Source organism: Sesamum indicum, linkage group LG2 (genome assembly GCF_026168435.1).
Source record: "Sesamum indicum cultivar Baizhima isolate 11 linkage group LG2, ASM2616843v1, whole genome shotgun sequence".
Classification (NCBI taxonomy): Eukaryota; Viridiplantae; Streptophyta; class Magnoliopsida; order Lamiales; family Pedaliaceae; genus Sesamum; species Sesamum indicum.
In genome coordinates, this window is record NC_142658.1 from 912,198 (window position 1) to 937,219 (window position 25,022).

General features: G+C 39.1%; 3 protein-coding genes across 5 annotated transcripts; 2 read left to right on the forward strand and 1 right to left on the reverse strand.

Moving 5' to 3' along the window:
- Positions 1-1,481: 1,481 nt before the first annotated feature.
- On the forward strand, positions 1,482-8,289 carry LOC105176001 (ABC transporter G family member 25). Its single transcript, XM_011098665.3, has 3 exons — positions 1,482-1,834; positions 2,029-2,896; positions 6,957-8,289. Exons 1-3 carry the CDS (start codon positions 1,712-1,714, stop codon positions 7,967-7,969), a joined length of 2,004 nt encoding a protein of 667 aa, XP_011096967.3. The 5' UTR covers positions 1,482-1,711; the 3' UTR covers positions 7,970-8,289.
- A 148-nt stretch (positions 8,290-8,437) lies between these two features.
- On the reverse strand, positions 8,438-17,472 carry LOC105175976 (cell division cycle protein 48-related / CDC48-like protein). 3 transcript variants are annotated; one of them, XM_011098654.3, is made up of 12 exons: positions 17,334-17,472; positions 15,747-16,001; positions 15,403-15,504; positions 13,770-15,253; positions 13,442-13,634; positions 13,170-13,358; positions 12,907-13,049; positions 11,622-11,864; positions 10,513-10,699; positions 9,932-9,997; positions 9,593-9,842; positions 8,438-8,883 (listed from the first exon to the last, which is right to left on the reverse strand). In XM_011098654.3, the coding sequence occupies exons 2-12, from the start codon at positions 15,957-15,959 to the stop codon at positions 8,519-8,521; spliced, it is 3,435 nt and encodes a 1,144-aa protein (XP_011096956.1). In that variant the 5' UTR covers positions 15,960-16,001; positions 17,334-17,472; the 3' UTR covers positions 8,438-8,518. The 3 variants fall into 3 exon arrangements, with proteins under 3 accessions (XP_011096956.1, XP_011096930.1, XP_088733573.1); XM_011098628.3 differs by having other exon boundaries at positions 13,442-15,253; XM_088877447.1 differs by lacking the exon at positions 17,334-17,472 and adding an exon at positions 16,244-16,357 and having other exon boundaries at positions 13,442-15,253.
- Positions 17,473-17,656: 184 nt separating this feature from the next.
- On the forward strand, positions 17,657-24,896 carry LOC105176008 (erythroid differentiation factor-like protein). The gene is made up of 9 exons (XM_011098679.3): positions 17,657-17,977; positions 18,649-18,770; positions 19,548-19,755; positions 19,824-20,394; positions 20,510-20,761; positions 20,845-21,036; positions 21,118-21,192; positions 21,298-23,745; positions 24,140-24,896. Exons 1-9 carry the CDS (start codon positions 17,817-17,819, stop codon positions 24,434-24,436), a joined length of 4,326 nt encoding a protein of 1,441 aa, XP_011096981.1. The 5' UTR covers positions 17,657-17,816; the 3' UTR covers positions 24,437-24,896.
- Positions 24,897-25,022: the final 126 nt, after the last annotated feature.

Consider the following 25,022-nt stretch of genomic DNA (forward strand, 5'->3'; position numbering starts at 1 on the left):
TCCTCATCATATATATATATCCGCACCGCAAATTCTAAATCAAATTGAATTTGATCAAATTTAAATTTATTACACGACATGTTTAATAAATTTGTTATGAAATTCATATATAGTTTAGAGAGAGGAGCCAGTATCGACTAGGTTCACCTAAATCGAGTTTAAGTAATTTGATATATATATATATATATATATATATGATGTTTGAATTGTTTTTGATTTGGAAGGGATGGAGTGATGTGATTAATAAACCGACTAACCAATACTAAAAAATTAAAGAGGATGGTTACTCAGAATCAATGTACGTACGTACCACCCACCCCACAATATCATTAATCTTCATTAACAAATTAAACCAATCAAGTATGATCAGTACTTCTTCATGATCAATATATATACATATACATAACCCCCCCCCCCCCCCCGACCCTGATTACGTCACAGTCAAGCCCACAACAGAAACCCTACCCACCTACCCACCGCCACCCTCCTCCAATTTCCAGTCGGACCTTAATTTCATTCTTCTACAATTGACTGTAATTAGGAGAGTCGATGATGATCAGTAGGGTCTAATAATTATAAATCTCTCACTCTTAAATTATTATAGATTATGAATTTTGTGGTACTATAAAATTTATATATTCGAAATCCCGAAAAATATTCACCAAATGACATGTCTAGAATACAATTGCATTAGATATAATTTAAAAATAAACCCACATACATTACACATATATAAATATAATATTAGTATGCACCTAAGTAATACCAACATGTAATAGAAATTTAAAAAAAAAATAAAAAATCCTTCTAATATAAAGAGTGAATTTATTTGTTGGTGACCATTTTTGGGTTATCCCCCATTTCACCAACCTAACACTGTACAACATAACTCACATATGGACATTCATGTACACAATTAAACCCATATGCATAGAGAGAGAGAGAGAGAGAGAGTTCTGTATCTATTCCCACTACCCACTACTAGGTTGAGTACAGTGAATATATGTATGATGATCATGTCATTCAATTAATGTTTCTGATCTTTCCCCATAGAATTAGTGGCTGTTGGCCTCTACCCTTAATTTCTCTATTTTCTTTTTGCAAAATGGATATTTTTTATCTGAATTAAATTTTAATAATTATATATACTAATTACACAATAAATATAGTATATTTATTATATAATTAATTTAAATTAAATCAAATTCAATCTGAATTAAAATTTTTCCAACAAAACCCTTATTTCTAACTTCAAACTAGGAACGAGAAGACAGCTAAATTTAGTTTAAAAGGTATAATTAATAATAGCAACGGCGGCAATCATGCATTGTTGAATGTGGACGGATGAAGAAAGAATCCTGTAAGAAAAAGGGGAGAGACAGGTGGCTTTGTGGGTTTAGTGCCACGTAGCACGTGTGGTTCAGTTTGACGTGGCACGCATTGGGGGCTGAAAACCAAATAAATAGAGGTGGGAGCAACTGCTTCCTCTCTCACTTTGTTTCTTTGCAATTACAATTACAATTCTCTCTATAGTTTTCGCACTGTTAAAATTTCTCTCTCCTTTTCCCCAAAATTGACATCCAATACATACTTTTTCAACTGTTTACCTTTTTGCTCATTTGCCAATTGCAATCCTATCCTTCACCCTTTGTTTGGATTAGAGAGGGGGGAAAAAGAAAAAAAGAAAAAGTGAGAAAAAGACAAGAACACAATGCTGGTGTCTGGTGAAGCAGCAGAAGCCTCTCCCAATGGAGGACATGAATGCTCCAAACACTACTTACCTAGGGATCTCAACTTTCACTCTTCTTCTTCTTCTTCTCCAATCACCCTCAAGGTACTACTTATCATTAACATTGTACAACTACTGCTAACGTTGCTGAGTTCAAAATTATAGCTAGTATCCAAGAACTTGATCAAAGACTACAAACACATGATTCAAAACTGGTCAAATGGTTTTAATATTCCTTGGTTTTGTCGACTACCTGTTTGACTTGCCTGAATTCTTGTTTTTCTTTGTGTTTTGTGCAGTTCTTGGATGTTTCTTACAGAGTCAAGTTGCATGACACTACTGCCAAGTCAAGAACCAGCACCATAAGAAACATGTTTGGCGGCAGCCCGACGCCATCGTCGGACGTTGAGAATCCGGCGTCGGCTGTTCACCGCCATCAAGAACGGACGATTTTGAATGGCATCACTGGCATGGCGGCGCCGGGGCAAATCCTAGCCATCTTGGGGCCTTCCGGCAGCGGCAAATCAACTCTGCTTAACGCGCTTGCTGGTCGACTTCACCATGGGCATGGCCTGACCGGAACAGTCCTCTTCAACAACCGGAAACTAACAAAACATGTCCTGAAAAGAACCGGTTTTGTCGCACAAGATGATGTCTTGTACCCGCATCTGACAGTCCAAGAAACCCTGGTCTTCTGTTCACTGCTCAGGCTCCCAAGTTCCATGGCCAAAAACGACAAGATCGCCGTCGCAGAGTCGGTGATATCTGAACTGGGTTTGTCCAAATGCAAAGACACAATCATCGGGAACAGTTTCATACGTGGGGTCTCCGGCGGCGAGAGAAAAAGAGTGAGCATAGCACATGAGATGTTAGTAGACCCGAGTTTGTTGATCTTGGACGAGCCCACTTCGGGGCTGGACGCCACGGCGGCGTACAGACTGGTGGCGACGCTTGGGGGACTGGCGGCGAAGGGGAAGACGGTGGTGACGTCGGTGCACCAGCCATCGAGCCGTGTTTACCAGATGTTCGATGGACTGCTGGTGCTGTCGGAAGGGAGATGCATATACTTCGGCAAAGGGTGTGAGGCGATGGGGTACTTTGAGAGCGTGGGGTTCTCGCCCAGCTTTCCCATGAATCCTGCTGATTTCTTGCTTGATCTCGCTAACGGTATGTTGTCCTTATCTTACCATGTATGTTATCTTGTCTGCTCTTTCTACACCTATTCGTATATGCATTTTGCTTAAATATGTCTGGGTACTAGGAAAAATTATGCAAAATTAATGACAGAATGAGACCGATCTTTTGTGTCTATCTTGGCACAAAATCCGTCCCAATTTCACTCCTGGTCCCCTAACTAATTCACGGCGATAAGCAGAAAATAATTCAAATTTGCAGCTCTTCTGATTCTTGACCTTGCATTCGACGCCCTCGTCTTCCCATCACGTCGAAACATATATTTAATGAATTATTTAACATAAATTTTAGGGTAAATTACAACCACTTTCTATAAGGTTTGCAATAATTAATTACGAATATTCTCTTATTGTTTGATAAAATTACGTAATTCTTGAATAGATGTATGTAATGTCAGCTCTGCTTTTATTGTATCTTTTTATTTTTTTTAAAAAAATTTAAAATTTATAAAAAATCGAATAGAATGAATGGAAAAATTTTATAAATTATAAAAAATTATCCACTCAGTCTATAAAAAATTAAAAAATAAATAAAAATTATAGTTTTTGATCCACAAGGGCATTTTGGTCAGTTAACCAATAATTGTTAGACGAGCCGTTAAAATAATCAGGAGATAGTGGTAATTTTTCAAACAACGAGTTGTATTCGTAATTATGCTAAATTTCAAGGGAGGTCATTATAATTTATCTTAAATTTTATGTTTTCCTGGGATATTTTGGTAGCTGCTTGAAGTGAAGTAGTATGCATTTAATGATGTTTAGATGATGTTTGTAGTATAAGTTAAAGAGTAGACAAGGCACGTATGGACCATGGTGTAAGAGAGGTCACACCAGGCTCTTTAGAGCAACAGGAATTAATTAGTCTCACCTTTTGTACCATAACATGGTCTTTTTATACTGTCATTGTCGGCATTATAATGGGCCACCTTCATTAAAATGGGTCTTTTTATACTGTCCAAGAGTCGACACTAGTTGACATAGCCAGAAATTTCAAGGTAGACCAAATCTGTCGTTGCAAAACAACTTGTGCAACGACAATAGTGAGAGGTGGTTGTGACAACGATCCCGGACATCATTGCAGCCTCAAATTTAATTTGTACTATAGGTGATTGCATGAATTACGCTACCAAAAATGTAAAGACTAACAAGGAATGGTACTGAAATCCATCTGTATATATCTCTATGTTTTTTGAGGTCACAATGTTGTAGTGCACCACAATGTGGAAATAGATGTCGATTGGAAGAGGGTTGATTTCTTTATAATTCTGGTGAGATGGAAAGGTAGAGACTTTTTTTGTTTATTAAAAATAAAATAATACGAACTGTTGAGTCGTACGTCGAAAAGGGGGAATTTTTATTTTCGGGCTCGACACCACGTGTCCCCTATCTTTTGAGCCTCGGTGGAGTTGGCTTTGCTTTTCACTTTTTTCCTCATTAGCCATGTTCATGGTGTCCACTTTTTCCTATAGTGTGATGATCTTGATGTATATATATTGCTGCTACGACCAAATTGTCGGAAATTAGGTGAGGTTTGAGAGGTTAACACTTGATGATTGAGACAGTCATGTTGGAATAGGAATTTAATCCCATATTTAGATCATTGTTCCATTTATATTATTGGTTGAGATTCTTAAAATTTCTTATGTGCATAGGATATAACATGTAATATCCTTCTCCTAGTTTTGTAAGAGCGTCACTCAGGAAAATTCCAAGAAACAAAAGTAGTATTATTCTCGTTTTTGAGTTTGTTGAGGTGGGATTTGGTGTCGTACTTAGATTCGTTCCGAGTTTTTTAAGCAAAAGTAGTGAGCTAGAAGACATTAAAATGTTGGATCTTAATTCTTGTTGGAATCAATATAATAACACATAGCCAACAAACCGTCTTAACAAGTTCTTACGCTATTCTCCAACAACGTTCGTTCCCAACGGGCCCGTTATATCTTCTCGTTCTTGGATTCTTATGCTAAAATACTCACCAAATTTGTCCTAGCTTAAAAGTTTAAAATGATAATTTTATTCTTGTTATTGGGCTAATATTCGCCATCTTTTCATAATCCATACAGTACTCGATCTGCCATTTCAATAAAGTAGATGTGCATTATTGAAATGCCAACTTTAATGTGATGGATTCAATTATTTGATGAGATGATCTATGGGGACATAAAGTTGACAATATGGGTTGATTTTGTTGACTGATCATCATAGTGAAAGGATTCAGACAGTGACATGTTATGGCTCTCCTTCAGAACACCATTTCATAATTCTTGACTAGCTAGCACACACACACACACACATGAGCTTGTCTATATATACATGTATATACATGATGTCTTGAAGTGGAGTGGAGTGGCTGCACTAGGTGTGGCTGCCCCGTCCCACCTCAATAATCTTTTAAATTTTTGGATTGGCACATATACACACAACATCACTTCACAATGAATGAGTGGATGGTGTAGAGATTTTCAAATCCAATCCATGTCCCATTCTTCTCCTCAGAATGAGATAAGAAATCCTATACTTATCATGACTTGGTATGTCTATAAGCAAAACATCGGTCCCGTCTTTCAAGATTGTAAGATTTACTTAGGAGCATGAATGTAGTGGAAAACGAGGTAGTGACCCGTTTAACAACATAAGTGGTATGTAGAAAAGTCGTAATTGTGCATTGAGTTTGTGCTAATAGCATGATTCGGGTAAAATCTTCAAATTCGAGCACCTGAAATGCTTCCCAACCATCGATAGTGAAAATTTAGGTCATAACTTGGTGTAGAAGAGCATAAGGATGGATAATGTGGCTTCGACAAGGAGGATTTTCTTAGACTTTAATTTTTTGTCCTTTGTCTAGTTTTAGTTGTCAAGAATAGATTAGTGGGACATGTCACTAAGCTTATTGCTTAAAGAATGATAAATTAAGCACTGTGGCAGAGCTTTTTGACTTGTTAATATTTTGTTAATTGTTTAAGGTTGTTCTGTTTAGAGCATAGAACAAAAAACTAAGTAGGATCCCTTCTGTTAATTTCTCGTTGGAGCAATTATGATCATGTGGAAAGTATGACAACATTGCTTGCGTCGGATACCATCTAACTCGAACAAGGTGGTGGAAATATGATTCCTTTCTGTAAGAATATCAATATGATTTGTCCTGCATGGCTCCACAAGCCCCTCAACACTACACACACACACAAACACATGTGTTGAATCTTGTTTCTGCATAGACATCTGACATATTTACTTTCATAACTTGATCCTAATAATCAGAGGTCTTTCCTGTTTTCGATATGCTGTGAGGGGTTGTTTCTAAAACTCTGGTATATGCCCGATTCAGACAAAGTTTCTGAACAACGTAGATATCTGAATCCTCACAGCAGTTTCTCTGGTAAAATTATTACGAGAAAAACAACCATGTGCTGATCTCTTTGTTCGAGTTATTTTATTACAACCTCTGATCTGGAAAGTGTCTCCCCACCTCTTTCTTTAATCAAATGAAACTCTCTTTGTACCTTAATCCGGTAAGAACACCACGTGTTAGTGTGCTCCTCAGATGAAGTCTCCGTCCCACTAGATAATCTATTCGTGGTTAAATTAATAAACTTTGAAACTAAAGGAAGTGGAGATGGTGGCCCAAATCCATTAGCAGCAGCATTATGTTGAGTGGACTCCCACCTCACCACCAACATGGAACAGCTCTAATTAGCTAGCCTCTGTTACTATCGAGTATCATTAATAATTCTTGAATATCTTGCTAATTACGTAAGAACACAGTGGTATAGATTAATATCTGTTGCATTAACTTCTGCACTTACATTATAGGAAGAAGCAGCTAAAACTGATGATCTGCTCCTGTCATGGCTGAACCTTAGTGGTAGAAATAGTTTAATTGACACAAAGACTTAAGTTTCTAACTGATGTAAAGTTTATGACAACCGGACTGTCGGAGCCAATGCATAAACACATGTTATTCTAGGACCTCTGTTAGATCATGTAGACTGGGAAATATGATTTGTAGTGTGCTGAATCCGTGTTTGTGATTGCAGGGGTATGCCAGCTTGACGGTTCAAGTGAGAGAGAGAGGCCGAATGTGAGGCAAGCCCTTGTATCGTCTTACAATAATTTATTGGCACCAAAGGTGAAAGCAGCTTGCATGGAGACCCCAACTCTGGTGGCAAGAGATAGGACGGTTGCTGGAGATCCTATTACAAAAGATTACACCTGCACCAGTTGTTTTTCCACTTGGTTCAATCAATTCAGCATTCTGATCCAAAGAAACCTCAAAGAGAAAAAGCACGAGACGTTCAACTCCTTGAGGGTTTTTCAAGTTATAGCAGCCTCATTACTAGCCGGTTTCATGTGGTGGCATTCAGAGTATCGAGATGTGCAGGACCGCCTTGGCCTTCTTTTCTTTATCTCCATCTTCTGGGGAGTCTTTCCCTCTTTTAATGCGGTATTCACCTTTCCTCAAGAACGAGCCATTTTCATGAAGGAAAGGGCGTCTGGTATGTACACGCTGTCGTCCTACTTCATGGCACGAATCACGGGAGACCTGCCGATGGAACTTGTCCTCCCGACATTGTTCTTGTCGATAACATATTGGATGACAGGGCTTAAACCAGAACTCTCTGCTTTTGTCCTCACACTGATTGTCGTGCTTGGTTACGTCCTTGTTTCTCAAGGGCTTGGCCTCGCCCTTGGTGCTTTGATCATGGATGCCAAGCAGGCATCTACTGTGGTAACTGTCACAATGCTGGCGTTTGTTTTGACAGGAGGCTACTATGTGCACAAGGTACCGTCTTTCATGTCATGGATAAAGTATGTTTCTACCACATTTTACAGCTACAGGCTTCTCATTGATGTCCAATACGGAGAAGGGGAAGGTATTTCTTCGTTGCTTGGTTGCTCGGGTGGAGGACGGGATAGGGCCACCTGCAAATTCATTGATGAAGATATTCGTGGTCAAATCCACCCAGCAATGAGTGTGGGCATAATGTTGATCATGTTTGCAGGATACAGATTGCTGGCCTATATCGCCCTTAGGCGGATTAGAGCTTGAGAGAAGGTTCCCTATGTTAGAAGAATCCTAATGTAACATCAGATGACGGTAAGGAGGAGGAATCACTGAGTCTGCTGAAAGAGCTTTGGAGAGTGAAGTTTAATATCACTGAGTTTGCCTGTGGGCTTCGAGCTAACTGTATGAAGGAATTTAGGAGAAGTATTAGTCTGGATCAGGAGCTATAGAGAATTGTACGAGAGTGACTCTTCTCAATGTTATGGGGCTAAACTGGGAAGCTATAGCCCTTTAATGTTAATCAAGTAAATACACTGCAAAATCTATGTTTTCTTCTCTTCATAATTGAGGTAGATTGTAACTTAGCCTCGAGCAGCTTGAATTTCTTCTGGCTTAAATTTTTACTGTTAGTCAAGACGTCAAACCTTATGCTCAAGAACCTAAACCGTATGCTGGACTTACCAATAAATGAACTTACAAAATTAGATAGATAGAGAGAGAGAGAGAGAGAGCTTGATCTTTGACACTTTAATAAGTGATATACTCGAACCCCATCATGTTGGAAAATTGTATTTTGAATCTAGAAGAATGTAATCAGAACTTGGACCGATCCTTGGCAAATTCAAACAAGAAACTCAAAATTGAAGCTTTAAGATCTTCGATCTTAGCCTTGCTTTTTGTTTCAAAAACGCCCTTCATTACACGTGCATACAGTCTTTCAAGCTGTGGAACGCCATAGTCTTTTGAATGCTCCAAAAGAAGCTGCTTGATGAACTCAACTTGACTGGAAAGCTCTCCATCAGTCATGGTAACATCCTGCGTACAATCAGGATTTTCAGTCTGGTTGCTGTTGGTTGCTGGAGTTTCTGGAATTTGCTCATCTGTACTATTCACTTCAGCATCTTCAGATGGATTAGGCGGAACTATATCATGCTCTGATCCCTCTTCTGCCACCAAAACTGATGTGCAAACAAGGTCCCAAGTAATATGCCATTCCCAAGAAATGCAATTAAACACTATTCCAGGTAAAAAAAGTTCGACACATATGCGTAAAATATAACTAGTAGTTGATTACATGACCCATAACAAATATTGATCCTATGATGTATATGTAGTTTATTAATTACGGCACTCAATTAAATAACCAAAAGGCTAGTTATCAAGCTAAAGTGTTTTCAGAGTGAAACTGCAAGAACATGCATGCAAAACATGAATAAGCAGCGTCTCCACTTTTGTATTTCTCATGTTTCCATTTCCTTTTTATTTAACAAGGTAGGGGTGGACTAGTGGGCTGTCCCACCTGCAGCCACCCATTGTTCAAATAGAAGGGAAGGGCAAGGGGGCCTCCAGCACCTAGAGTTTCTAGTCGTTGCAAAGCCCATTCTTATCAGACACCGAATTGTGATTTTAAATGATGAATTGCAAAGCCCATTCTTATCAGACACTGAATTGTGATTTTTAAATGATGAAAACAGAGAGATCTTGATATCTAAATGGTTATAGCTAGCCATAACTACACAAACCAAACAAAAAGATAGGAATCAATATTCGCACCCCAGAAAACACCACACCACATCCACTGTTCTTACTCAGCAGTACACAGTGAATGGTGGAGTTTCAGTGGCTTATTTGGAGTGCAGATAACAACTACTGTAAAGAAAATGATACCTGTTTGAGAAGCATCGACATGTTTCTTCTGCCTTTTGATTGCTTCATAGCTTTGATCTAGATTAACTTCAGGCTGGACATTACGGAGTCGGGCACTAGCCCTAGTCATAGACATCATCTGGATAACAGGAGCTTGCGACACTGCAGACCCACCTATATCAACAGACAAGGAGACAGGACCTCCTTCATCTGCTATTTTGTCACAAAACGCAATCAAGGAGGGATCCATCTGGGATAGCATACCATGCACCTGAAAAAAGTGAAATCCTCCTTACATCAAATGAAGCTAGTGCAGCCTCCAGTTAGAAAAGTAAAGCCGTAACTGGTGCATGAACTTACAGCATCTCGAAGTTCATAAGCTCTACTAACGATTCTTGCTCCATTGTAATCATCCCCGTTATATTTCTAAATTGCAATCAGTGAAATGATGTTTAGATAAGCACTTATAGTTACTGCAGAAACAGTACAAGAGCTCCTCATACAGAATTCACAAACAATGTGCAATAGTAAACATCTGATGAAGTCAAATCAATCAGCCTTCTGTTAATGTTCATGACCATTAGCATCATACCAGAGATGCCTGGCCTTGCCCCTAAACAAGATCCACTTTTATGTGATTTCAAATCTCAGTGGCACCCCTGGCATACTTTTTAAGTTCATCTTTTGTATCAATGGCTACAGAAAGCCTAAGTTGAACTTCAGTTAGTAGATCACTAAAGCTAGTACAACGATTTTTACTCGTAGACAGAGTAAGGGCATTTAAACCCCTTGTATAGAACATCTTGATGCATTAACCATTATCTCAAAATAGTAGAGTAACCACCTCCTGCTGTACATTGTCAATGTTTCTATTCCAATTCAACATGCAAGGGATTGATCATATTTGCAACTTTAGTCACCAACCTAAGTTGAACACAAACCTTGGCATTAGTTAGAATGAGATCGAAATCCTCGAGGAATGATTTACATGTGATATACTTTCCACTGTCAACTCGCTGCAGTAAAGTAGCAATGTCCATAGGATTCTGGATTATTGCATGATAGTTTGGTGCGTCTTCATCCATGACTGGATAATGAAAGGCACTGAAACGTTTATCGTAGAGCATCCTGCCGTAAAGAATCAAAGAGAAATGAATCAGAAATTTATGAGATAATATGAAATGGCCCCTATTAAAGCATATTGATCCAACCAACTGTAACATGTGAAAATAACAATCTTAGCCCAGGACTTGACAGCATAATTCTACAAACTAAGGAAGACATGAGAGAGAGGGAGAGGGAGAGGGAGAGAGAGGTCTTTTTAATATTTTCCTTTTTGGTTCTTTTCAATGTCCCTTCTCATCTGATGCAGGAACTGAATCGGATGTAAAAGAAAGTACTGATTCGTCCATCTAATGTTTGAATACATTACTCAACTAAAACACTCATCAATCAGGTGTCAAGTAAAATGGCTTAGGCATAAGGCATCCTGTATATATTAACTCATACAAGAGCAGAAAGCATTAATAAAGGCAAATATACAAAAATAATAGTGACAAGGATACCATCCTTGTATTTACAAGAACATAAAACAAACTCGATATTCTTGCATCTTCCTTTTGTGGTTCGTCAATAACAAGATGAGGGCAATCTTTCAATTTCTCATTTATGTGGTACATAATAACTTGATGGTGGCAATATCTAATCTGATATCATAATTCACTGACAGAGTGAATAAACTAAAAGATAAAGTACAAAAATCAATACGCGACTCAAATTTGGAAAGAGATCTTAGGGTGCTCGACTTCTCCGAACTATAAATTTTAGTCATTATAGAGGTAAAACATAGGTAATATAAAATATATCAATATCAATAAGGTGTTTTGATATCTATATGGGAGTCCATAGAATAGTAACATTTATGATCAAACTAGCAAAAGGTTTACATCAGCCAACTGTTACACAAGAATACCAGGTGGCAGCATTGGAAGAAGAATGTGGTATATATGAATTTGACAAGAAAAAAACAGCAAATAATCAGCTACATCACCGGTTACAAACATCCCGAAGGCACATGCGCAGTCGGCGAAGAGCATGACCCTGAGCTTCAGCTTTGGCCCTTAACTCAGAGGCCTTCGGTGATGTAGCCACTTTTGGTGCTTTTGGAAGTTCAGGAAGGCCCTTACAAGCTGAATCCTTGACCAGACGTTCAGATTGTACAGACAATGCTGCTTCTATCAAACGATCAAAAAACAAAGATCTATCTTCGGTTGATGGTGAGATCAAATGAAAACTGTCAAAAAAAACAATAGCAATTATAGCATACTGTATCTTCATTAAAACAGCAGTGCCAGAAAAAGTGATTGTTGTCACAAAAGAAATAAAAAAAATACAGGAAAGAGAAACACAATTACAAATTCAAATCCAGTGACAGCACACATAGACATGAAAATTGCCTCAAAAAAAGGAAACCACCATTTTCATATGCTAGCACCACAGATAATAAAAATGCAACCAATTCTAGAAATAAAAAGTCAAGAAGACAACTATATTTTCCGCTGGTTGAAGCAGATGAAATGAATCAAGATCACAAGCCCTAGAATAGATTACCAGAGGCAATCAGCTATACTTTTCTCAGTTACACCAGAGGCCTCTCTTTCATTAAGATATGGCTAGAGCTGTGAAGGAGGAACCTTCAATGCACATAGTTGCCTGAAATATATTTTACTATCTTATAGGAGTCTGTTATTTAATGGTAATTTATCAAACAGATTTTGCATTTTCTAATTTATACTGTTGCAGCAATAGGCAAATAAAACTTTCTGATCCATGTCAGTTTTAATTGGCATTCTTGCAATCATGGAAACACTATGCTACTAAGCAAAACAATCCGTATTCCTAAGTTTATAGGAGAGTGGAGATTGGAAATGGGGAGAAGAGTAAGATTCAAGATGTGAGCTAACATTTTAGTGTAAATAGCAAAAGTAACTTTAGTAGCATCAGCAAGAAATATAGAAGAGATCCCAAGACATCAAAGAAGTTAAAAATATTCATCATCAGAAGCGAATCATACATAACTAACTCCAACCCCGAATGAACATTATGAAACAATATCGATTCTCCCAACTAAATAAGGTTCCTAGCTTTGTCGAGTTAAGTGAAAACTGATTCAAACCACGGCAATTAACATATATACTGAAACGAAAGGCAAAACTTTAAAGAATAAAACAATTGAATATGCACTGGCAATTAACTTGATGCAGCAGCAAGTTAAGCAGAATCATCAAAATATCGAGGTGTTAGCAATAGAAAAAAGAGATTTTGAAGACACATACACATTGCGGTCAGAGAATATTGAGAATGGACTATCACATATCTCAGCGAGTGGAGTGGTGGATGTTCCCAATAGTAATATAGGCAAGTCTGATGGTAATTCTTCCAACAGTGTCTGCAGTACAGCCCTAAGTTGATCGTGAGCCTGAAAGTGCATAAATGTTTCATATCATTTATTGTAGCAGAAAACTGAGCAATAATGACCTGGTAAAAGAAATGAAGGTGCTCCAAATAATCTCTAAAACATAAATAAACATGCACTCACGCTCTCCCACCAAAGGTTGAATTGAGGCAAATACAGGACTGACGGTGTTGTTCTCCTGGCTTCACTAAAGACGTGCACCAATGCCTCCTCTGGTGTTTTGGCACCAGGATCAGAAAGTAAAGATGGTAGTGCGAGAGAGTGAACAGGAAATTTCTCCAGTTCATGTAAAACAGCTGGCCCAATATGGTCCTAAAAAACTAAAGCAGTAAGTATACTTAGTCATGTGAGAGCTTTATAGTGGTTAATGCAAAAAAAGGTTAGGATATTTTTACCAGTCCGACACCATCATCACCGTGGAGCAAAAGCCTAGGCCGATAGACAAGAGAAATAGCGGATCCATAGCAAAGCATCGAAAGCTTGGTGACCTCTGATGAAACTGTTTGAGCAGGGAAGATGTCAGAAATAATATTCATTGCTGTTTGCAGGTGTCTTTGTAGGCATGGTGAAACAACAGGTGACAATGGCCTAGAGTTCACAATGGAGCCTCTGTGAGCAGCTGGAGTGATTGTGGACATAGCCTCGACAAAGTGGTACTTTTCCACCGTCACAGCATCAACATCTATTAAAAATTTGTCATCACTAGTGTAAACTTGAGGATACCTTTCGCGAAAAGCACGTATAGCAGCTTCAGTGCATAGAGCCTTTAAATCAGCTCCACAATATCCCACGCAACTAGCTGCAAGCTCCAACTTTAGCTCCTTTGAAGGAGGTTGCTTCCACTTACGAGTATGTATATCTAGAATTTCAGCACGTGCTTCACAGCCAGGCAAGGGAAAGTTGAACTCACGATCAAATCTCCCAGGACGCCTCAAGGCTCCATCAATGGCATCAACTCTGTTGGTTGCTCCAATCAAGACTACTTGTCCACGAGAATCAAGACCATCCATTAAGGCAAGTAAAGTTGATACAATTGAATTATGAATTTGCTCTTGCTTGCTAGACCTAACAGGAGCAAGCCCATCTATTTCATCAAAGAAGATTATAGAAGGCTGGTTCTTTTGAGCTTCTTCAAATAACAATTTCAATTGTCTTTCAGCTTCGCCTACCCATTTGCTTAGCACATCGGCACCCTTTCGCATATAAAAGCTGACTTTCTGCCCAGCCTTTGAAGCAGCACATGCCAATGCTCTAGCAATCAATGTTTTCCCTGTGCCAGGAGGACCACATAATAAGACTCCTCTAGGTGGGGTAATGTTGTAGCTAGCAAAAAAGTCTGGATATAACAGTGGGAAGAACACCATTTCCTTCAAAGCATCAATGTACTCAGACAGACCACCTATATCATCAAAACTTACAGTCTCATCAATTTGAACAGGCTGAATATCAGCCCCACCTTTGGAACTTGGACCAGCAGTTTGGATGCCAGAAGTCAAATTAGAGAGAGCATCATTTTGATGACCCCAACCGGAGGCAGCAATATTTAAACCCCATGAGGTTGTCCCTTGCATGTCTAGTCCCCCAAGTAGCCAAGGTGGCCCAGTCCTGCTGCCACCTCTCCCCCAAGGGATTGGCGGACCTTGATCAAGTTCATCTACTAGAAGGGAATCATCAGAGTCTTCAGCTCGTGTCATGCGGTGACGTTTATGAACTCGCGACCCACCCCTCCTCCCATCCCTGCCTACTTTCGTTCCCATTCCTTGATGAAGTATTCTACGGGGAGATCTTGGCATTTGTTTACTTTGCTCGATAGAGATCCTGCGGACATCAGCACGGTTGCGAAGATCATACCGCCGTCTACCCTCTTGCTCTTCACCTTCTTCATCATCACCATCTTCCTCTCCCTCTTCACCATCATCCTCCCCAGCATCATCCTCACCAGCACCCTCATCTTCACCCTCTCCATCATCAGCATCATTATCCTCCATGTCTTTCCCATTTTCTGGCTCGTCATTTGCCCCTTTCTCATCAGATGTACTTTGTTCCTCGTCAGATTCTATACTTAAACCTTCTCTAGAACCTGCTCGTGAACGTCGAGGTCGAAGCCCTTCCCGGCGAGGTCTTAGCCCTTCGCGACGGGGTGTCAACTCATCTTGGCTTGCACTGTTATTGTTTACTCTGTTCCTAGACCTTCTGTACCTAGGAATCTGAAACAAAGTTGCATATCCTTTAGACTAAAGAAACCATGAAAACAGCCTATCCAATATTGAAAGATTGAAGATTAAAAGCAGCTCAAGCCAGCTAAACCCGATGGACTTATACAAACAGTGCGTTATTAATTGTAAATAAGCCCCACCATTAAGTCGTTATCCTCTGTTCCGGAACTGTCGGTGTATTCTTCAAGATTAATAGGAACCCTCCTCTTCCTAGTAGAGCGCCTAAGATTGGTTGCCACTGACTGCAAACAAGTCCATAGTAACAAATTATGCATATTTTCTGCAGTTAAGTAACTATATATAGTCAATTAGAAAAATGAATCTGTTACTTCAATTTGAAAGGCTTCATTCCAGTAATAACCCATATGATGGTATCATATGAATTACAGCAAGAAAACTAGATCTTGACATCAACATTTACACCAAACAACAAAATCCATGAAAATCATAATTACACGACAGAAGAAATGACAACTTTCCATACATTAGCTTTTGATGATCTCTTTTCCCGCAACATCTTTGCTATTTGCGCAGCTGCAGTCCTTGTTTTGGTCTTTTTCCTCTTAGACCGTATGATAGTAGGAGTGTAATACAAGTATGGGCGATTATAGAACTTTGGCCTACTCCTGAGCCTATCACTTGTACGAACTGGCCTTGAGTCAGACCCATCCCCTTCGACTGATCTTTTCGAATACATTGGAAGCAACTACTGTCTTCCCATGAGCTATGAAGAACAGACCTACAATAGCATAACAAGTTTTGAAAGCATCTGAATAAGCAAGAATAATGGAAGCAATATTTCCAACCATAACAGAATACAATTAAACAATAAGTCATCAGCACACACGAATTGGCTACACGACCCAATGCAATTCTCAGAGCGGCTCAAGTATCATTAAGTTTCTCACAAATGCAAATGAACATGGCCAGGATATGTCCAGAATCGTAATAGAAGCACATTCGAATTGACAAAGCAGTTACCATCAACTAAGGGAAACTGGTGTTAAGGAAGAACCCAAGCAACATAAGATCTTCATCACATGATCGCCACATGGCCCCATGCTTTTTTCTTTTCAAGTTCCATTTCTAGCATTTTGACCAAGTGAAAATTGTAACAACTTGTTGTCTTACCTATGCTCACTCCAAAGATCCAAAGTAATGTTAGTGGAAACCAGGGCTACTACACATACACATCACATCACCTAGAAACATGAAGATGACAAAAAGTCCTTATCAGATGCCTCAATTAGCCCCGCCTCCATCAAGAAACATATGCTTTAAGCCTAGTGCCTCTTACAGAAGGCGGAATTCTAGAATAAAGGTTGTTGCAAATACATAATCCAAATTTTCTATCTTAAACCAACAGAATAATTCAAACTTTGTATTGATTTGAGAAATACATTTTTGTGCTAACTAAATTAGTTATGAAACAGAACAATCCAAGGACTTCATGATCTTGCTTTTATAATCTTCTTTTACCAAAGCAAAGACAAAATAAAGAATGGTACTTAGAAATCTGAACATCCAAATACTAAGCATAGAAATAATAATCCATTGCCTACTCATTGTCCTTCAAGATTAAAGATCATCATAATTGCAACCAAGCCTACCATCAGTATACAATTTCCCACCTAACAGCAACTTGCATTTAGCCCTAATCGCTGCTATCCTCCAGCTATTTAATTAATTGACAAACAAGAAAGCATCTGGGTTAAAAATAAATAAAATAAATTCAGTCTCACAATATCAAGGATACAAAAAAGCAGTTAAACTATCAATTCCAGAACAAACAATTAACAAATATATGAACGAGATACACAAACAAAGTAACAAACAGCCAATATCGCAATTATGCATCCGCACAAGAGGAGACTGCAAGAGACATTTGCATGCATGCCGTATGCCATGGAATTGGAGAAAACATAAAACAGTAGCTGCAAAATCAGCAGAAAACGTTTTGGAAAATAACAATAAATTTTGCTGGACCTAGAAAAGAGCTGAAAAAGTAGATAATAACAGTAATAGTCAAAATCATTGCAATGAATTTCCAAAAAAAAAATTGAAAATTTACCTTTTGATGATAACTAGCAGTACTGTAAAGACAGAGGTCAGTTGAGAAACTGAAGGAGCGATTGCTGGCTATATAGAGACAGAGAGGGGGAGAGAGGTTTTCCGTTTTCATTTTCTCTTTTCTTTTTTTTTTTTCATTTATATATTTTCTGGGCTGTAGTATTTGTAGGCCCATTTTAATTTTTCTTTTTATTGAAGCCCATAATTAGTCCCAAATATAATTCTTTTGGGCCCAATAATGGGCGTCGCTAGCCCATCTGAGACACCAGTTCACACTGCACGAACCTGAGAATAAAAAACCGGATGTAGTTTCCTTTATAATCTACGCACCAGAATTGTCTAGAAAAGAAAAACACTCGCTGCAGAAATTCGACTTCGTTTGAGGAAGAAATTCAATCGTCATCATCACCGGAGAAAACGGGAAAGGACGCAGGAGAAAACCCTAGCTTGAGCAATCGGGTAATTCAGAGTATTTCAGTAAAAAATGGAGAAACAAGGATCGGGCTCGCGGGAGTTACAGTGCGTAGGGAGACTGGAAATCACCAGTCCCAAGCCCGTGGGCTTTCTTTGCGGATCCATACCCGTAACCGCGGATGAAGCTTTCCATGATTTTGCCTCCGCTGCTCTCGTTCCTTCTTCCCATACGTATGTAAATTCATGCATGTTTGGGTAGTGGTGTGGAATGTTGCATAAGCAATTTGGTTACTTCCTACTTTGTGATAATCGGAAGGGAGTTGTATTATTGTGAAACTGATACCGAAATTCAATTAGTGAACCGTCTCGTCGTTTGACTAAAAGATAAGTTTCTCCGTTTTAATTAGGCAGGAATGTGTAAGCAAACTGATTAATTCTCTACTTGGTAATTTTTTGTAGGACCTTTTTTCTTTTCTTTTTTTTTACTTGTAGGACTTGATATATTTTGTAATTGTAGTGGTAGAGGGGGTATAGGACTGTACTTTATAATTTCATGGGCGTTGGTTATTGCTTTGACAATGCTGTGGTAGGGTGTACATTTGTCATCTCTTATGTCTGCTTCATGGGCGACAAGTGATGATACTTGCTGAAAAATAGGGTTTGGTAATTTGGTATTTATGTTTTTGCTTATGACCTGTTTGCTTGAGAAATTTCACTCATGATCAAGTGCAGGCTAATATTTGAAATGCTTGGGCTTTCCGTTGTAGAATATCTGATTTAAGTCTGTTATTTGTTTGGCACAATTTAGAATGTATTGATATTGCACGATTTGTGAATCCTGCTGTACATGTCTGTTATTTATTAGTTTGTTGTATTATTTATCTAAAATTTGGATAATATAGGGAAGGAGCTCCAAGGTATCGGATGATCCCGACAGAAACGGATCTGAATGCGCTTCCTCTACCCTCAAGTATACCAGAAAAAGTACTACCAATTGCAGCTACCCAGTCGAGCACAAGCAGAGGTAATGACTGTATCCACTTCCAGAATTTCGTTAAGAGCTTGCTTTCCTCCAGAAAATGCAAAGTACATGACATATGCAAGTGGGCTTGCTGTATAGAAATTCAAAAAAGATGCTGGAGTAAAGGGCTAAAGAAAAAATTGTCTTAAATGGTTGATGTGTGTAAATTCTGTATTTGGATAGGCCGATAGGGACGCTATATCATTTTTGCTCTGGTGCATTGTACCTTTTATTTGAAAACATTTTATATCATGTACGTGATGAAATAGAAAATTCTTATGTTTCCCATGATGTGCACCTGGGGGATGATTTTAACATAGTTTCTCCATGTTTTAGTGTTTTAATGAGCTCTGACCTGTCTAGTAGTTATGTTATCATCTATGATATTTGCGTATTCTCCTGGCTTTATGATGTCATGGCTTCAGTCTCTTTCACTGGTATGACAAAATAACTGCATATATAATAGTTTCTGGTCTGTCAACTAAAGATCCCATTGCTGATGGAAAGGGATATGCAGCAAATCTGTTGCCTGCATTCTGGACATTCTCCAATTTCACATGATTTAGAAATGCTCAAAATTCTATAAGACTTGCCAAAGACTGGCTCAGTATGTCACGTTTCTTTTTGGAGGGTTGTGGTGGGGTGATGTTTGAAGGACTTGTGCAACCTTAAGAGATTTTTAGGTTATGCTACACTAGAAGATTAACATTTGCTGTATGCATTTGGCCAACCCCGAACAAGCAGTTTTCTTCAATGTTACATCTTTGCTAATGCTGGCAGATTCACAATGGCAAGGTGGCCATTTCATGTCAAGCCTTGCAAGGAAAGGAGAAGCACTTGCTGTATCTGGTTTAGTAGACTATGAAGACGAGATAGATGTAATTGCTCCAGCTGACGTTTTAAAACAAATATTTAAGATACCATACTCCAAGGCGCGAGTGTCAGTTGCAGTTCACCGTGTTGGACAGACGCTTATCCTGAATAGTGGGTAGGAATCTAGGCATATTGCAGTTTTCTATCTTTTGAATGTTTTAGTTCTCAAATGTTGTTTGACAGGCCTGATATTGAAGAGGGAGAAAAACTTATTCGTAGACAAAACCGTCAGCCAAAATGTGTAGATCAGTCCTTGTTTTTGAATTTTGCTATGCATTCGGTAAGAATGGAGGCTTGTGATTGCCCGCCAAGTCACAATACTTCGTCAGCTGAGCAGTTTAAATCATCTGTTTATCCGGATGTATGCATGTCAAGAGAAGGGTCACTTGAGTCCTCAGACCAACCGATGCAAGGGCATGCATCCTACAGGCGTGAAGGCATTGCTCAAGGGGAAGGGTACACCCATCAACAAGAGTTCCCACAGGCTGGAAAGGAAAATCTTGTTTGGGGGAACAAGAAGAATAAGAGACATAAAGGCCGTGAAACTGTCAAGAAGGTCTCAGAAGTTAAAGAAAAGCCAAGGTGCCAGGTGCAAGAATCTGAAAAATACAGAAAAGTTGGTGATGATGGTTTTCTAAGAGTGCTGTTTTGGCAGTTTCACAATTTTCGTATGCTCCTCGGTAGTGATTTACTCATATTTAGCAACGAAAAGTATGTCGCTGTGAGCTTGCATTTGTGGGATGTCTCAAGGAAGGTGGTTATTGTTAAAAGTTATTGATGTCTTCTTACTCACAAACTCTTTCTTTTCGTTGTCTATTTCTATTGGGACTATTTCTGGCATCTGTATACTTATACAAAGTCATTTGCAGGTCACTCCACTTACGTGGCTGGAAGCTTGGTTGGATAACTTCATGGCTAGTGTTCCAGAATTGGCCATCTGCTATCATCAGGATGGTGTTGTACAAGGTTATGAGCTTCTGAAAACTGATGATATTTTTCTGTTAAAGGGCATATCTGATGATGGAACTCCTGCTTTTCATCCCCATGTTGTCCAACAAAATGGTCTTTCTGTTATGAGGTTCCTTCAGGAGAACTGCAAGCAAGACCCTGGTGCTTACTGGGTACTGTTTTTTGGTTGAATGTTAGCTCTGAACTTCTTGCTTTGTTGTAGATTTGTCTAATTTTGATGCTTTATCTACTGTAGCTATATAAAAGTGCTGGAGAAGATGTCATCCAACTGTTTGATCTTTCCGTCATTCCTAAAAACCACACTGCTGATAGTTGTCATGACAGTTCTGGCTCTTTGCCATCTTTGATTTACAGAGGGAGAAGCGAGTCCATACTCTCCCTGGGAACTCTGTTGTACCGTATTGCACATAGGCTTTCACTCTCAATGGTATGTTACAAATGTATGATTACTGGTCTTATGTTCCGCCATGTGCTGTTTGTTAATTTTTCTTTTTCCTTTCTGTTGCAGTCGCCTAATAACAGGGCGAGGTGCGCAAGGTTTTTCCAGAAATGTCTTAGTCTTCTTGATGAGCCAGATCATCTAGTATGTTTCCTTTTGAAATTATAACCAAGTGAAGTTTGTCTTGTATTTGGTTATTCATCAGATTGGGCATGAAAAGAATCATGACCATGTGCTTCCGGTGAACAGGTGGTTCGTGCACTTGCTCATGAACAATTCGCAAGGCTCCTGTTGACATATGATGAAGAGTTAGAGTTGACATCTTCAGTGCTTCCAGTAGAGTCGGAAGTTACTATTTCTGATGCTGAAGAAGAATCCTCTGAGTTTATAAGTGGGTTGTCTGCACCAAGTGTTCAAGATATCCTTTACCCCCCTGTTACCACAATCAAACAACTTGAAAATGCAGCACCTCTTGAAAATTTTGAACAAGAAAATTCTGCTGAGATGTCATTTAGCCGGACCATATCTTCACCTGGAATGCCGGAAGTATCAGATAGGGTATTGGAAACTGAGAATCTGCCTAGAGTTGGTGATAATAACTTTTTGGTATGTAATTTGCAGAAAAGTTCAGATAATGTGGTTCAGACTGTTGCTGATCCACTATCCTCTAAACTGGCTGCAATACATCATGTCTCTCAAGCCATCAAGTCTCTGAGATGGACACGGAAACTACAGACCACCAGAGCAGAGGTCAACCATGAAAGTGAAGTTGAGGATGATCAACATTCGCCAGCGGATTTCTCTGTCTGTGCCTGTGGAGACACTGACTGTATTGAAGTTTGTGATATTCGGCAGTGGCTTCCAACATCAAAACTTGATGACAAATTATGGAAACTTGTCCTATTGCTTGGAGAATCGTATTTGGCCCTTGGCCAAGCTTATAAGGAAGACGGGCAGCTGTATCAAGCGTTGAAGGTTGTAGAGTTGGCATGTTTGGTCTACGGATCAATGCCCCAAGACACAAGATTCATTTCCTCCATGGTTTCTAGCTCATTAGCCCAGGTGGACATTAATGATAGAAGTCAAAAGGCAAAGTCTGCTATAGATGATGATATGTTCACTTTTGACGGGCTTTCTTCTAATTACCTCTTCTGGCCTAAAGCTTGGACCCTGGTAGGAGACATATTTGTCGAGTTCTACTTGATGAAGGGTCGAGAGGTCTCAAGGCAAAGAGAGGGGAAAGAATGCATCAAGGACTTGAAAATGTCATCTGAAGTATTGAAGGAGGTTGAAAGGCTGAAGAAGAAGATGGAGCAATTTAATCAGAACTGCAGTTCTTGTTCTCTAATAAATTGCAGCTGCCGGAGCGACAGGGCCAGCAGCGGCAGTAGTGCTAGCAGCAGCTCCAGGGATGCACACTCATCAGGTTATATTAGAAAGCAGAGTAAAAAATCATATGGCCGAAACAACCTCTATGCACTGGCTGGTGACAATGATACTGATGTCTCTCAGAAGGTTGATCTCCAAAGTGCTTATGGAGCTGAAAGCATGAAGCACCACAAGAATGACATTAGGGGTGAAGCTTATGGGATTTCAGAAGCTATTCAGCAGAAGAATTTAGCAGCTGGAAGTTCTGAGGTATCTGATTGTAAAGAGACGTATGATGCAGGGAAGGAAAATGCTCTTTCTGTAACTACTTCCAAAGGGGGTGGTATATTTAAATACTTGAGGAGCTCTGTTCCTGGAGATGCAGATCATACTCTCTCTGTTGCTCTGAGCTGTTATGAAGAAGCTCGAAAAGCTATGGGTGGACTTCCTGCCAGTTCAGCAGACCTACAATCTGTACTTAAAAAGAAAGGATGGGTGTGCAATGAATTAGGAAGAAATAGGCTGGAACTTAAGGATTTGGGCAAAGCTGAAGCTGCTTTTGCAAAGGCAATTGATGCATTTAGACAAGTAGAGGACCATACTAATGTCATTCTGATCAACTGTAATTTGGGCCATGGACGGCGTGCATTAGCAGAAGATATGGTATTGAAGATTGAAAGTCTCAAGAAACATGCCATATTCCAAAATGCATATTTGCATGCACTTGAGACTGCCAAGAGTCAATACAGTGAAGCACTCAGGTACTATGGAGCTGCAAAAACAGAGCTAACTGCACTTGGTGAAAAAGCTGCTTCTGTATCCGGCAGTCTGAGGAATGAAGTGAACACGCAGCTTGCTCATACATATCTGAAACTCGGCATGCTATTAGCTAGAGAAAATACTGTTGCTGAGGTTTATGAAAAAGGTGTCCTGGAAGACTGCTCTAGTTCTAGACCCTCTGAAACCCAGATTGATCAGAGAAAGCATGAAATATCAGCAAATGATGCTATACGGGAGGCTTTGGCTCTATATGAGTCACTAGGTGAATTGCGCAAGCAAGAGGCTGCATATGCTCATTTTCAACTTGCTTGCTATCAAAGGGATTGCTGCTTAAGGTTTTTGGAGTCCGATCAAAAGAAAAACAATGTGGTTAAAGGTGAAAACAATTTGAGTCAAAAGGTAAAGCAGTATGTATCCCTGGCAGAAAGGAACTGGCAGAAATCCATGGAGTTCTACGGCCCAAAAACACACCCCATAATGTACTTGACTATTGTTATTGACAGATCAGCTTTGTCACTTAGCCTATCAAGTTACCTACACTCTAGTTCGGTATGTTTTGGGTTCCCCATGTCTTTTGTTCTGAACCTCTGTTCATCATAGTACTATTATAATCAGGAAGCAGTAACATAAGAACTATTTTGGCATTAGATATTATCAAAACACAAGATCATCAGTAATAAGTTATCATCATTAAAAAAAATAACATGTTTTGGATGCATTCTTTTGATGAAATTTTGTCTTTTTCACTTAAGATGCCGAGAAAGTGAGACTCCTAATACTTTTACTGTAGGCATAAAAAACAGAACTTTTAAGTTGTTTGTGTTATCTCATTGATAAGATGTGGTCTTGCAATGTGTATCTTTGCACAATTCTCTATGTAATTCAGTTTAAGAAGTGAATCTTTTATTCTGTATCTCTACTGATTGGCTGTTTTGTGTGCCAGTTGCTTGAATCAGCCTTAACTCGCCTGCTTGAAGGATGCCATGTATCTGAACATACATCACTTACTGATGAAAATCCTGAGGTTTGTGCTAAATTTTGGAGCCAGCTGCAAATGCTTCTTAAGACTATGTTGGTGGCGACACGTTCGACAAAGACAAACAAAATCCCTATAAACCCTCAGAAAACTCCGCCTAGTAAATTTGCTGATGCTAAAAAACTATCTGAGCTTTACAAGATGTCTTTGAAGTCCTCTGATTTTGGTATGTTGCATAAGATGCACAGCTTGTGGACAGCATAGCTACAACAGATGTTGAAGTCGACATTATTGTGACTGACAATATTGTAAGTACAACCTGTGGGAAATTTGCTCCCTGAACCTATCAAAGAAGTTCCAATCATCTGCAATTCTGTGTAGAAGAGAAGATTAATGATCTGGTAGCCCAGACCTTTTCAGGACTGAATTGGCTAAATGTGATGATTCTTGAAACTGTGGGTCTTGATGGGACTCATTCGGAATTTTGATGGTTTTGCTGATAATATTGATGAAGATCATTAATTGGGATGGGAGTTGGTTCGAGGGATAGGTCTGAACTGGGTTTGGATGGTTAGAAATTTTGATTTTCGTTTTTTAGTTAAAAACGGGGTTGCTTTTAAGGGAGCTGTAGTACATAATATACATGCACAACATTATTGAATGACTGTTGTACGATATATAGTGCTTGATGTGATACAGATAAAGTCTTTTGGATGTGTTTTAAGGATGGTTCTTCAGAAAGCTAAACTATTAAATTTTGTGGGGTTGGCAACTCTGCTTGAATTGAAACTCCCAAAATTGGCATGATTGAGCTGAATGTGGAAAGATAGGGCAGAAGCCTTCAGCATTC